We start from the raw sequence: 13662 nt of genomic DNA, 5'->3' as shown, positions 1-13662 counted from the left end.
TACTCATAAATTCAAATTTTATAATGACAATTAAGGTATCCAATGTACAATTGACCAAAAAATGATGCCTGGTAAGGAATATATTCTATGTACTAGATTGATAGGTAAGGGTATGTAGTTTCTAAAAATAGATTTTTTCCCCGCCAAATCCCTATGGGGAAGTAACTCTAGCGCTGCGAATCACGCACGGTAAAATACAACTTTTCTTTGACGAAAACATGTGTAATCATTTATAATATTTATCAAATGAAAATTGCCAACATATTTTAATAAAAATAAAGTTTTGAAATAAATTGATTATCTTTATTAATATCTTTTTTAGATCACCTGACTGTTGACTTAGCTCAAGACGGTGACGTCATGTACACATTTCCTGGTATTGCTGAAACACTCTTATCATAAACAACAAAATAAAACACCAATTCTTTTTATATCTATTTTATTAAAATAAACAAAAATTGAATTTACAAAATTATTGTAAATTCAGATCTATTTTATTATAAGACTAGAGTTGTTTCATTGAAAAAAATAAATGGTTTTTTTTATGAGAAAATAAATATTATACAGATAAAATTACATGAATGCACACAATGTACACCACATTTTGTTTGGCGTAGTTAGCTAAATTGTGATGCAAAATCAGTCTGGGCTATCCCAACTTTACTACAATTTTACCCCAGCCCCTACACACAAGCAGAATCTTTACATACATTACTTAGATCTCAGCACAGCCCAGATTAATCTGCCATAACCTAGCTGGTTTTTTTAAGAATACAAATATACCAAAATGCACCAAACTACAACGTCTAAAAACTGCACTAATTAAAACAAGTTAATCCACAGTGTGTAACAAAAGATGAGTCACTGCAGTTAAACTTCATAACATGGCAGATGATTAACCTCTGAACTTAACTTTCAAATGTAATAGACATGATCCACATAATATCAGGTTTTTAAGGGTCCGAAACAGGTAGAACATCAATAATTACAATATCAGTAGATGAAAAAACACAATATTGAGTCAGATTAAAATAAATTATCATCAGTGTTCATAGCATAGTTTCTGAAGTACACCATTTTTCTTTAGAGAAAAAACTGATCAAAAACATAAGTACATGTAAATCTTAACGTAAAAAAGCCAGACATATACAACAGTGAAAGTATATTTACTTATAAATCAACTTCGTTAAAAAAAAGTATAATAGCCATAAAAACAATTGCATAGAAATATTGAATCACAACCTGTTTCAATAGCAGTTCAGATGAAGCACAAACAAGCAGGTGTAAAAAACGTTAAAGCAGTGCGCATGCCGAGCATTGATAAGTATACTGAAATTGATATGCCCAGAAATGTAACAAAAGAGGATAGTGAATTAAAATTCATGTTAAGCATCTTATTTAATTAACAAAATTAGAGAAACTTTAATTATCAGCATTTTCTTTAATACCCTATACTTAACTCTCATTACCTTTTGGAAATACTGTAGACAGAGTTATTTTTGCCCTTTTTTGCAAACTACTTAATACTAATCAGTCCTAAAAATACACTAAGTTGCAATAATATTTTTTGGCATAAAAAATGAAACTCATATGTTTTTGCAATGTTAACTTGGTAAACTTAATAAAACATATCAATATTTCAACAAATATTTCAACAGTTTTGTTCAAATCTTATCTTTTTGATTGTATGGAACAACAGTTTATAACACAAGAAACATACTGAGAATACAATAGACATAGTTCTGAGATGAGAGATGCTAATGTTGTAAAAGGATAGGCGACCTTCACACATTGACCTTAGATTGACCCTAGCAGACAGATTTTGTTGATGTGAAAGTCGTCTACTAAAAACATATCACAAACGCTTAAAACAACATCAAGGAATGTTTAAATGTCCGTCAGCGAATATAAATCATCTGAAATATGGCATATCTTAAGATCGTTTAAATGTCCTTTCTTTGGAATTTGGCATTTGATATATTAATATACATTCATATACATTACAATAATCTCTCATAAGAAATCATTGAAATGATGTTCCTTGAACACAGAACGGTTTTTTGTTCATTCAATATAATGCAGTTTCATAAGTAAACTATTTATCACAATTTTGAGAGTACATGTATTACAAGAATATTAGCTGAAAGCTTAAAGGCCTTTTCTCATCACCAGATATCACCAATCAAACTTTGAGCAGGGTAAACATACCACACAATGAAAAAGCAGGTTACTGTAAATGCTAGGTTCGTTAGGAGATGTTAAGATAACAAGAATCGTACAGCTGGTAGGCGGTGAACATTGACTCTAATCGGAACAAGATATATTAATGGTTAGTCAATAGGAAAAACATTGACATGAAAAATATTCTTCATTGATTAGATGAAAAAAAAAACCAATCAGAAAACTTTGCACCATCAAACGCTGTGTGCAGCTTATAAATCTTTTACTTGGACCTTATTCATGGAATTAGTTTTTCATTGCAGTTGAACAGGAAAATATACATTCAGTACAACTTTTGTCTTTCACATGTAAATCACCCAGGGATATAGGACAATCAGAAGGAGAGTATTTCTGCTACGGTACAGCTACGTTGTACATGTATCAAATATAATAATAACATGTATTTATCAAAAACTCAAGAGTATTATTATAGATTCTTGACATGTGTGCAGTATATCCACATCTTAAAGCTAACAATACACACCAGTGTACTTAAAACAGACATTGGTTTATCATAACAATAAAGGTGTTGTTAAATCCAACATGATGATAATATTGCACACAACAGTTCCTTACAGGGTTACCTCCTGTTATCATGTTTATTGTAAATTGTGTAAGTTTACAAGAGGTCAGAGCCAGATCTACCCTGGGGATGTATTGCAGGCAGGGGACAGTCCTTTACTGGGGTCAGGGGTCATCCCACTACTGAGCCTTGGCTTTCTTTGATGGTTCCTCCAGTACAAATGGCTTCACACTGTCTGGTTTATGCGAGCTGTGTACATAAATAAACAAATGTATGTCAAAGCTAGATAAAATTGATTGGCCTTTGCTTAATAATTGATGGAAAGAAAAAATTTTCATTTATTTAAGGAAACAACGAAATAAATCTGCAGAGTTAGGTAGAGAGAGAGAGAGAGAGAGAGAGAGAGAGAGAGAGAGAGAGAGAGAGAGAGAGAGAGAGTGACTTACTGGTAGGGGGAGGCAGGTACCCCCACTTATATTACAGGTGTCTCATTCAGGTATAGTCTCCACATTCTCTGAAATCAGCAAACACAAAACTTAAATTCTCATTTTTATATGGGTTGATTGTTGCTCCAAAAGTCATAAAAGTAATATATAATACAATGAATAACTTCATCTGCATCTACTTATAGTAAGAAGTCATACCTTGTGAAATCCTCGCACATCTAGATCCCACAAGTGGTAGCACTTAAACACAGAAACAGGAAATTCATGTAGTTTTAATGAGTGATCACACAGGATAACACTGTTAGAGAAATCTTAACAATTTGTATTTATTGATCTTACATACATGTATGTACTATAACATAATAGTGTTACAGTTAGTGTTATAGTACATTATATGACTATCGTACATATAGTACATTATATATATAGAGGATATCTATATTGTGTGATTTTATATTTGCTTTATCCAACTCGTTGAAATGGTTATATTCGCTCGGCAAGCCTCGCGAATATATACACCATTTCAACTCGTTGGATAAAGCAAATATAAAATCACACAATATAGATATCCTCTATATATATAATGTACTATATGTACGATAGTCATATAATGTACTATATGTACTATAGTTATATATATAATGTACTATATGTACTAGAGTTATATATATAATGTACTATATGTACTAGAGTTATATATATAATGTACCATATGCACCTTGTATATATATATAATATACTATATGTACTATAGTTATATATATAATGTACCATATGTACTTATTGTCGGGGACCAGCCCGCTATCACACGGGTCTTTGCTGTGGTCCATTACTACCACTGACTTCAGGATCTCATTTATCATCACCTCGTACTTGTCAGCCGTCATCCTGGAAAATAGTCAGATTATATCTTTATATTCAAATTTTCAGCAAGATAATTATACAAATAAGTTATTTATGCATTTTTTCATCTGACATTTGTAATACATTAAAACACATATTTATGTTAACGAGTGTTTAGTTTTAAAAATGAAAATTTTTGAATTTATAAAGAAAGATGTAAATTTATGACCAAAAATAAAAACAAAGAGACACAGATGACTCATATATAAAAACTTACAAAGGTATTAATTTTACTAAAGGAATACTGTAAATTCCTTTTATTACACTCCAAGTACTTAATTCCGCAATCCTGCTGGTTCGTATCAAATTGCAAGAATATAAAATCGCGTACGTGGAAGTTTTCTCCTTATTTCTTACAGTTTTCAACTCTCAGAAAATAATGGTGAGATTTTTAAATCCACGAAGGATGCTTCTCACGATTTTACGCGGATAGGCATATTACTTCCTCGCGTTTAATTAGGAATCTACAGTAAGGAATCATACTTTAAGTATTAAGGGGAGATAATTATCACCTCATAATATTCAAAGAATGATTCCTTATTACATGTACTTATATTTATATAATTTTCAGCAATTGTATGATTAAATATTAGAGTATTGACATATTTATGTGATTTTCATTCATTTAATCATAAAAACCCCGCTTGCGCTCCAACAATACGTCATTTGAAGTTATTGGACTCTATAATACAAGATTGATTTGTAGTGTTATCAAAGACAAATACACTGAAAAATATAAATATTAAGTCTTACATAAGAAAATAATATATCAATTATATCAATTCATGGAAGAGCATATATTACAAAGAGAGATACCTGTCTAGGTCCTTCAGAGCGACGTTAGATTCATAAACAATGGAGTGTTTTTTGAAGTAGACTTCTTGGAAGTATGGATTCATGTTGAGTCCTTTAGATCCGAAGTGATAGGTGCGGGAGACGTCTGGAATGATACACTCCCGACTCCTGACCGTGGGGAGACGCATCCACATGTCCCAGACCCACTGCTGTCAATCACAGAAACACACAGGTGTTAATTAAAGGTAAGTCATCACATGACTAATTAAAAGGTAAAAGGAAGTAAAAGTAAAACTACGTCAAGACTGACATCATATCATTGTGAAATATCAAACAGTACCTTATATTTAATAAAGGAAAATGAAATTTAAGAAAAAATAAGTTTTAAGCATAGTTTTGATTAGGGTTAGAGCTTAAACTTTTGAAAGAAATTTGTCTGTTAAAAATCAGTTTGTCCTTTCTTTGTCAGAAGAAGGCCACTGTTTCTCCAGTTCGTCCTTGAAGAGTTTCTTCTTCAGCAGCCAGCCCAGCCCCGGCATGGTTTCCACCCGGTACAGCTTACGTGGGTCCTTACATGAGTGGGAGTAACCCTAAAACAAGGAACCAGGCCAAATCTTAACAAAAATTTGACCTTACGCAAGGAACCAGGCCAAATCTTAACAAAAATTTGACCTAACGCATACAAAAATTTGACCTTGAGCATATAAAAAGGCCAAGGTTCATGTCTTTAAAGAAGTAAAGTGGGGTTCCACTTAAGTAAAGACTGTCAACATAACATTTTTCAACTCAAAAAATCAGCCTCATTCTGTGCTTAAACCCCACTTTACTTCTTAAAGGACATGAACCTTGGCCTTTTTATATGCTCAAGGTCAAAGTTTTGCATGCTTAAGTGGAAATCTATTGTTAACCAAAAGAAATAAAGTCAACATTACCAACAATGATGTGACCTATATAAATATACATAATAGGGTAGTTTTTTTTTATTAAAACAATTAAATTTTTAATAAGAAAATTTGATTCTAATAACAACCGTGAAATTATCATTTCATCCAGTTTACTCAACTAGTCATTCCAAGCAAAGATACAGCATAAACTGATGTTGGGATGTGTTCAGTTTACTTACCTGGTTATACAGCAAAAACTGATGTTGGGATGCGCTCAGTTTATTTACCTGCTCAACCACCATAAACTGATGTTGAAATGTGTTCGGTTTTACTTACCTGGTCGTTCCAAGCAGAGATACAGTACAAACTGCTGTCCTTCTCCATCAGGTGCAGGGTCTGACTGAAGTAACTGAAACAAGCAGAACACTAATAATTTATGGAGGGATTAATTCCATTTGTACATATTTGATGACATTTACATGAGTATTGCATCAACATTTAAAGACAGAATATTACTTTCTTTTGTTCCTCTGAAATAAATATAACTGGCTTTACAGATCAAAGCAGACATAGTTGACCTACTTGAAAAAGTTTGGTGACACATCTAGATCTTCCTCAATGACAATGGTATACAAAGCCTCCTGGAGAGAAATTTGAAATTACATGTATTTGCATTTAAACTTAACTTATTTTTGCAACATTGATAAACAAGTTAAACAGTTTATATAACTATTTTTTGTTGCCATGAATGTTGACACAAAGGAGTCAACGATAAGGGGGGAAGCTGGGGTATCCAAAGAGTACATACGTACTGCAGCTGTGACCCCTAAACCATTTTACACACATTCTCTGATGATCATATGGGATTGTTTGACAAATAAGTTTTTTCTTGAAACAGAAGTTTTATCTACACCATAAATGTACATATTTAAAAAACATGGTAGAAATTAGAGAATAGAAAGTCAAGGGTGAAGGTCAAAGGTGGCAGTGAGGCTGGCCTTGTAGTGCTGGCTGACCCTGGCATTCTTCTTCCCCTGCGGGGTGTGCTCTATCCCCCTCAATCCTAGCAGTCTGGTCACCTCCAGAGGCTCCTGACACAGGAAAATTACACACACAATTTAATTACCACAAGCTTGTCAGTAAACATAGTGTTTACTCTGTGTGTTATGCAGCCATTGTAACAACGATTTTTAGGGATGTACAGACCTAGACGAATCCGTCGATGAACACCGTGATCATGTCGGCTCGGACTCCAGACGTACCTAACAGTCTGACCAGCATCCTGGGAAGGTAAAATAACGGCAGGGTATCACACAGCAAACAAATATGATATAAAAAGAATATAATATCAATGCTCATTATATCACTTCAATGGTCATTGAAAAGAAACATAATGATAGGTGGACAGCCATGACTACAGAAGCAGATCCTGTGGAGTAGGTAAAGGTATCAGGATAAGGAACACTCCCTTAAAGTACAAGTATACAAGGCACTATGGGTAGTCAGTTAAAGGTGGTTTAAATTTTGGACTTATTAACTAACCTATAAAGATATTGGGGACTTAATGATATTCACGTGTAAAGATACTATGGACTTTCAACTCACATGTAGAGATACTGTACGTAGGACTTATTACTCATCTATAAAGATACATGTACTATGGACTTCTACTCACCTGTACAGATTCTTGGACTTATTACTCACCTATAGAGATACTATGGACTTATAACTCACCTGTAGAGATACTATGGACTTCTACTCACCTGTACAGATTCTGGGACTTATTACTCATCCATAGAGATACTGTGACAAAAGTTTTACTCATCCATAGAGATATTGTGGACTTATAACTCACCTATAGAGATACTATAGACTTTTAAATCACCTGTAGAAATACTGTATGTGGACTTATAACTCATCTAAAGAGATACTGGGGACTTAAAATATATCTTACCTATTGATATAGTGCAAACAGTTTCTCTTTATCACATAAAACTGACAGAAGGACAGACAGATGGACAGACAGACAAACAGACAGACAAAGTACTACATCACTTACAGTAACTCACCTATAGAGGTACTGTGGACGGTTGCTGGCTATCACAGTTATTGCCACATTCTTCAGATTGTCCACCTTTAACTGTTCTGTAATTAATAGATTTGAGAAAATTCAGAATGTTTGCAGGCTGGACAAAGTGATTTACGGCAAAATCACTGCGTACTTTGTAGGATAACGTGTGTTTTATCAAATGACTACCAATTGAAAATAAGTTTGCATAAATTCATATTATTTTAAAGTTGTTTTCAAAAGATACAGAGATTTTTATTTTGCATGAAATGGATTTACGGAGCACCATTTCATATTTCAACGACGTCACGTGACGTCAAACTACTGAAAGGCATTTTAAACTGGTCACTCTTTTTTCAAGGTGAACACTTTTACGCGGCTATGTTAAGGCTACCCAATTAATTTCACAGCTATATGTAGAAAGTCACTTGTCTGTACTTCATAATATATGACGTAATAATTAACTTTGACGTCACAATCTGCATTCCTTTCGATCGTTCTTAGGGAATGTATCGTAACATAATAAGTGATATTTATTGTGCACAATAAAACCGCTTCATTCCTTTACATAGACACTGTTGTAAATACTAGTGATACTGAATTCAATATCACCCATATGAAGTATAAAAAAATCAACAGTTTTAAAGCTTCGTAATAGGTAAATAACTATTCATAAACTAATGGTTTTGAGAATCCCCCTGCTACGTGTAATCTAATGAATGGTGATATGTATATGCATATAAAAAACGGCTTGGCGCAAGTGAAAGATAAAAACAATCTTAGTATATTTTACGTGAAATCGGGAGAGAAAATAAGTACCAATGTGAATCTGGCTGGGGGAAACCTACCAATTGACTCGATTTTGTGTAAATCGAGCTTAAAATGTAAAAATGTGCCTAATTTCGATGGCGGTGCGAAATGATTTGACAATATTTCAAATAAACAAAATAATTATATGAACCTCCAGCAAGAACTGCAAAAAAACATTACTTATTGAAGGATTTTTTATAAAAATATTTTTGATTTAATGTCATTATTCACTTGCGCCGATGCGATCTTTATAGATTATTTACCGTGATAGAATACACCCGTCACGTGCTTAAGAAAAATATATTACGTCACAAAATTTCATCAAATATAGTGTTGGATGTCACTGTTAATTTATGTAATAAAAGTTTAACGAAACTCGCTAGGTTAAAGTATTTTTCGATAATTAAAATAGTATTGTTTTTCATCATATATTTAGCTTCGGACAGCCTTAACATAGCCGCGTAGTTCGTACACTTTTCCTGCCATTAACCCATTTATAAAACGCATGTAATATTGTTCGTTGGATTCTGCGATTTATTTCAAACAAAATTTAATATTACCAAAAAATGTATTCTTTGTATACATGGAAATATTTATCTATAAGATTTTTTATACCAAAACTCACTTAAGACCTGACATTTTTTTTTACACACAAGGTAGAAAATGACAGAAGCTCTGGCTTAACAAAGTGTGTAACAGTGTGTATAGTTATTCTTTATAATGCCTGAATTGTGAAAAATGGGTGACCAGCATCAATCTGATTAAAATCACATCCTCAATCTGCTCCTTGTTTTTCTATTGTCACATGAGGATCTGAAGAAATACTGCTTGAGGTTCCCTCCTGGTGAACTTTGATTTAAGAATATTCATGAGTTATCTTAGCAAATCAGAGCAAGTGAAAGAAACAGTAATTTCGGTTACAAACAAAAGTGGAGTCATAGGATGAAGTGCTGGCACATGTTCTCGAATTGCTAGGTATCAAAGAGATAGAGACAGAGCATAAGTTGATATTACACACATTTTAAACCTGTGGAGTTTATCAGTATCACTAGATGCATCATTATTCAAAGGGCGTCAGCTCCAAAAACTTTTTTAAAAAACCTTAACCTCATCCAGCATCTGAAACTATAATTTTACCTGCAGACATGCTAATTTAAACAATAAAATGCTTTCTTTTGTGATTCATGCGGGATATGAAGGTGACAACATTGCAGAAAAAATACATAATCCACATTATGGGTTATGTAATTTTTTTATGCAATGATTGCTATCTTCATATATATTTATCTTTATATTTACATTTTCTTTCAACAAATTTATAAATTAATTGTAAAAGGTAAGTAAAATTAACTTAATCACTGTTAATGAACATCAGTACATAAGCTTAAAGAAACAGCCAAATCATCTCCTACAGGAATTTGAGTCTGACATCATCATGATTATTTCATACAGTCTGTGATTTTTCTTAGGTCGCTGTATGTTTCCATCAATCAATAAACAGGTGTGTAGACTTCAGCCCTGTCAGTTTCTACAGAACTATGAATTACAGTAAGTTTCCGTAAGAAAAAGAGGGAATCATTCTCGGTGGATGAAAATATAAATTTTATATATATTCATATTCCTGACAAAATAACATACATGTATATAATGGCTTTAAAGCAAGGATATAAAGATAAATAAAAGAAATAAACATTTAATTATATATAAAATATGTATTCATTGATCGCTTAAGTTATTGTGAATATAGGATGAATGACTTGGAATGTCTTAGTACAAAGTTTATTTTGTTAATGGCTATAATTTCATTACTGGTATGGTGTTAACTGAATCATATCCTGAATTTTTCTATGTGTAGCACCTTGTATGCTGTTCCATGGATATTGTGCGAGTGACTGTTGGTAAGAGTATAGAGCAGCCTGGAGGTTCCCTGTCATCTGTTGACAGATCCCCAGGATCTCCCAGGAGATGTCTAAGTCTAGACCATGTACATACCGTCCCCGATCATGGTGGACTAGGACTTGTAGATCATCTAAAGCTGCTTGTGATAACGTTGTATCAATGTGTCTGTAACACAAGAACTCTAGGAAGTGTAACATTACAAACACTGGGATATCTAATACGGGCACTCTGTTCTGTAGAGCTGAATCTTGTTCTGGTATTAGTTCACTGATATAGCAGATTTGATTGTCAAGCTCTATATCATCTACCACAGCCTGTCTCATTTTTATAGACCAGGACTGTCCCCCTACAGCCTCAGTATACCTCTCCCTGTCTACATGTCTCCTATACATCAGACATGGCTGTGCTAACTTGACCTTTGTCATCTCTATAACAGATAAAGCTTCCCTGTATCCGAGTGTCTTGTAATAATACATGGCAATGTACAACATGTCAGAAACACACCCAAACTTGGCTGCTAATTTCAGCATGTGACAGGACATTTTGTCTGCAATATACATCTGTTTGTTGACACCTGTATTAGTGCACATGTTGTGTAACATAACAGCAGTGTTCTGAAGGACAGAGGTTGTAAATCTCTGTAACATGACAACTTGACAGTGTGTAAGGCGTGAATCTACCCACTGTTCAATCAAGTGTATGGTTTTTATATACTGGTGTTTATCTGGTACTATATCAGTAACAGTATTCATTGTGCTGAAAAGTTCTACATCAAAATCAAGTTCAGACATAATAAAACTTTCATCTGTACAAATAAAAGCTCTAGGATTGTACAGGACATCAATGATGTTGGACCTGATAGAGGAACTCTGTAACAGACAGGCCAGACCTTTCTTGTACAATTCATGTAACTGTAAGAACAGTCTGTATTGTGCTGAGCCATTGATCTTTGTCAGAAACAGGTTGTTTTGTGGGATGAAAAAGTTGGGACAGATTCCCTCATACACCCATTTAAGGAGGAGTTTAAAGCAGACCCAGAAACCGGCTAGGAAATTTTGTGGACACCAGTGAGGTAGTGTGTTTTGTTGAATTACCCAGAAAATTGTTGTCTTCATGTGATAGGAACACAGCAGTTCATTGGTTTCTTCTGATTGTTGATTTATAACTTCTTTTAGGAACAGCTTTAACAATCCATAAGTCAAAAACTGACTGTGGTTCGTTGCTGATACACATTTATACTCTGCTCGTGAAAAAGAAATTCTCCATTCTTCATATTCATGGGGTCCAAATGGGTGTCCTATTGCTACAAAGTGGCACCCATTTCTGACAATGTCATTGACAACTTCAGGATCAGGCCATGAGTGACATCTCTTTATCCATGAGGAGGCAGACGGAGGCCAAACGTCACAAACAAAACAGTGAGCAGTGTCATATTCTACTCTCCCTGCTATATTACCACTACCACAGGGGCCATGTACACTAGAATTAGGCATTATTGCTGAACAAGTTAACTGTCTGTATATAGAACTAGATATATAGACTCTGTCATTCATTCTGACACACGCCGATTGGACATCTCTGTTTGTTGTTGGTGTCAGTAACTGAAGTAGAGTTAATCCAGGTGGACTCTCAGAACTGTCAGAGAGAATCAAAGTTGTATTGGTTGAGTTGTAATACTCAGACTGAGACATGTCCATGATCACTCGGTGGTTGTTTGGCCAGTACATAGAGTCCAGATCTGATCCCTTCAGTCTGAACCCTTCTCTGTCACTTCCACTCACCATCTCAATAGTCCCATCATAAGTAATCAATCGTCTCTTCATCATATCTTTGATGTCCGCTGTCTCCCTCCTGAGGGCCACCTGTTGTGAGGTCCCCAGAACCTCACACAGTCCCACAAACACTGACTCTGACAGGTGCTGGAGTCCCTCATATCTGTTAGAATTAGATTTGTGTATTGTTTTTAACAATTGTCAATTTGTAATTAATGTTGTTCATACCTTCAGATAGAAAATGTACCAATAATGTAGTATTTACATTTTAAAATGAAAATATAAGAATATTTGAATGAACTTACATTTCAACTGGGAAAGACTCCATTTTAAAGGTGAACTCTACACCTGTGGAAATTTTATGCTATTTTTAGCTGCAGGAATTTTATTTGATTGTACTTTCATTTTGTTTTGCTGTGTGTTTTATTGTCTTTGATAAGTCTACATGTTTTATTGCTGGTTTCAAAGTGATACCGTATATAAGATCAATGAATAGTGAAATAAAAAACCTGGCCTGACAGAACAAGACCTACAGATATCACTGATAACAGCAAATGATTGGTTGGATGGTTGTACCAGGAAGAAATTAGGAACACAGGTGGATGTTATTTATCATCCAATTTTAAATGTCCAATTTTTATAATGCTTTCTGTACAGTTTACATGTAGTCTTAAACAAAAAATGAGTCATTGATCGAGTCATTTAAAGTCAGTCCCAAGTTAATATTTCTGTCACTTTTCCCGATTTTTAACAAATATGCACATTACTGTCAAAGAATAGCTCAACGGGAATTAAATTCAGGATGATGGTCTATCAACCCAAATTTCCTATGAAGATACAATTCTACAGCTATAGTCAGAGAAATACAAATGAAATTGGTGAAAGGGAAAAAATCAAGATTTCTTCATTGACACCTATCTATTTTCAAAGAAATTCACATGAACAACAACAAAAATCTCATGGGAATAATATTGACAACTTAATCATTTGGAAGTCAATAGGAACACCTTGCATAATGTTTTTAACATTTTTGTCCATGTATCTTCATGTCACATGCTATGTTAAATCCCAGTAGAATTTTTATCTTTAGCTATGCATGATATTTGACAAGCCCCATTTCAATAGAGAAACCAATGGATTTTTTCATAGTGAATCGAATGAACACTGATTGAATTCTAAGGAATTTTTGAATTTGAAATAATTTATGAAAATGTGTTACATAAATATCTTGGACCGAGCATAGTACGGTACGTACTCTTATTCCAAGAAAAACTAACTATAAAGTTAACTAAAATATTTTTTTTATATGCAAGTTTGGTTTTTTTAACTTCAAAACACATAT

The 13662-nt window shown here is 33.7% G+C and overlaps 2 protein-coding genes across 2 annotated transcripts in view; both read right to left on the bottom strand.

Moving 5' to 3' along the window:
• Positions 1-630: 630 nt before the first annotated feature.
• Positions 631-13662, bottom strand: part of LOC105326145 (protein O-linked-mannose beta-1,2-N-acetylglucosaminyltransferase 1) — a 36324-nt gene continuing 23292 nt past the window's right edge. Inside the window, exons 16-20 of the transcript XR_010708051.1 lie at positions 4909-5096; positions 3961-4077; positions 3388-3429; positions 3190-3257; positions 631-2992 (exon numbers count right to left, since the gene is read on the bottom strand). The gene's annotated coding sequence lies outside the window, so the exon portion shown is untranslated. The remainder of the gene's footprint in view (positions 2993-3189; positions 3258-3387; positions 3430-3960; positions 4078-4908; positions 5097-13662) is intronic.
• LOC105326143 (uncharacterized) lies at positions 10277-12834 on the bottom strand. Its single transcript, XM_011426006.4, has 2 exons — positions 12626-12834; positions 10277-12483 (listed from the first exon to the last, which is right to left on the bottom strand). The coding sequence occupies exons 1-2, from the start codon at positions 12646-12648 to the stop codon at positions 10455-10457; spliced, it is 2052 nt and encodes a 683-aa protein (XP_011424308.3). The 5' UTR covers positions 12649-12834; the 3' UTR covers positions 10277-10454.

The sequence above is a fragment of the Magallana gigas genome, chromosome 7, assembly GCF_963853765.1.
Source record: "Magallana gigas chromosome 7, xbMagGiga1.1, whole genome shotgun sequence".
Taxonomy (NCBI): domain Eukaryota; kingdom Metazoa; phylum Mollusca; class Bivalvia; order Ostreida; family Ostreidae; genus Magallana; species Magallana gigas.
The sequence above is the reverse complement of the archived record's forward strand: the minus strand, read 5'-3'. Positions and strand labels throughout refer to the sequence as shown.

Bases quoted from the DNA above. Each gene is read 5' to 3' on its own strand.
- LOC105326143 (XM_011426006.4), bottom strand. From the start codon at position 12,648: ATGGAGTCTTTCCCAGTTGAAAT. The intron at 12,484-12,625 runs GTAAGTTCATTC...TAATTCTAACAG, and splicing joins GAGTCTTTCCCAGTTGAAAT to ATATGAGGGACTCCAGCACC.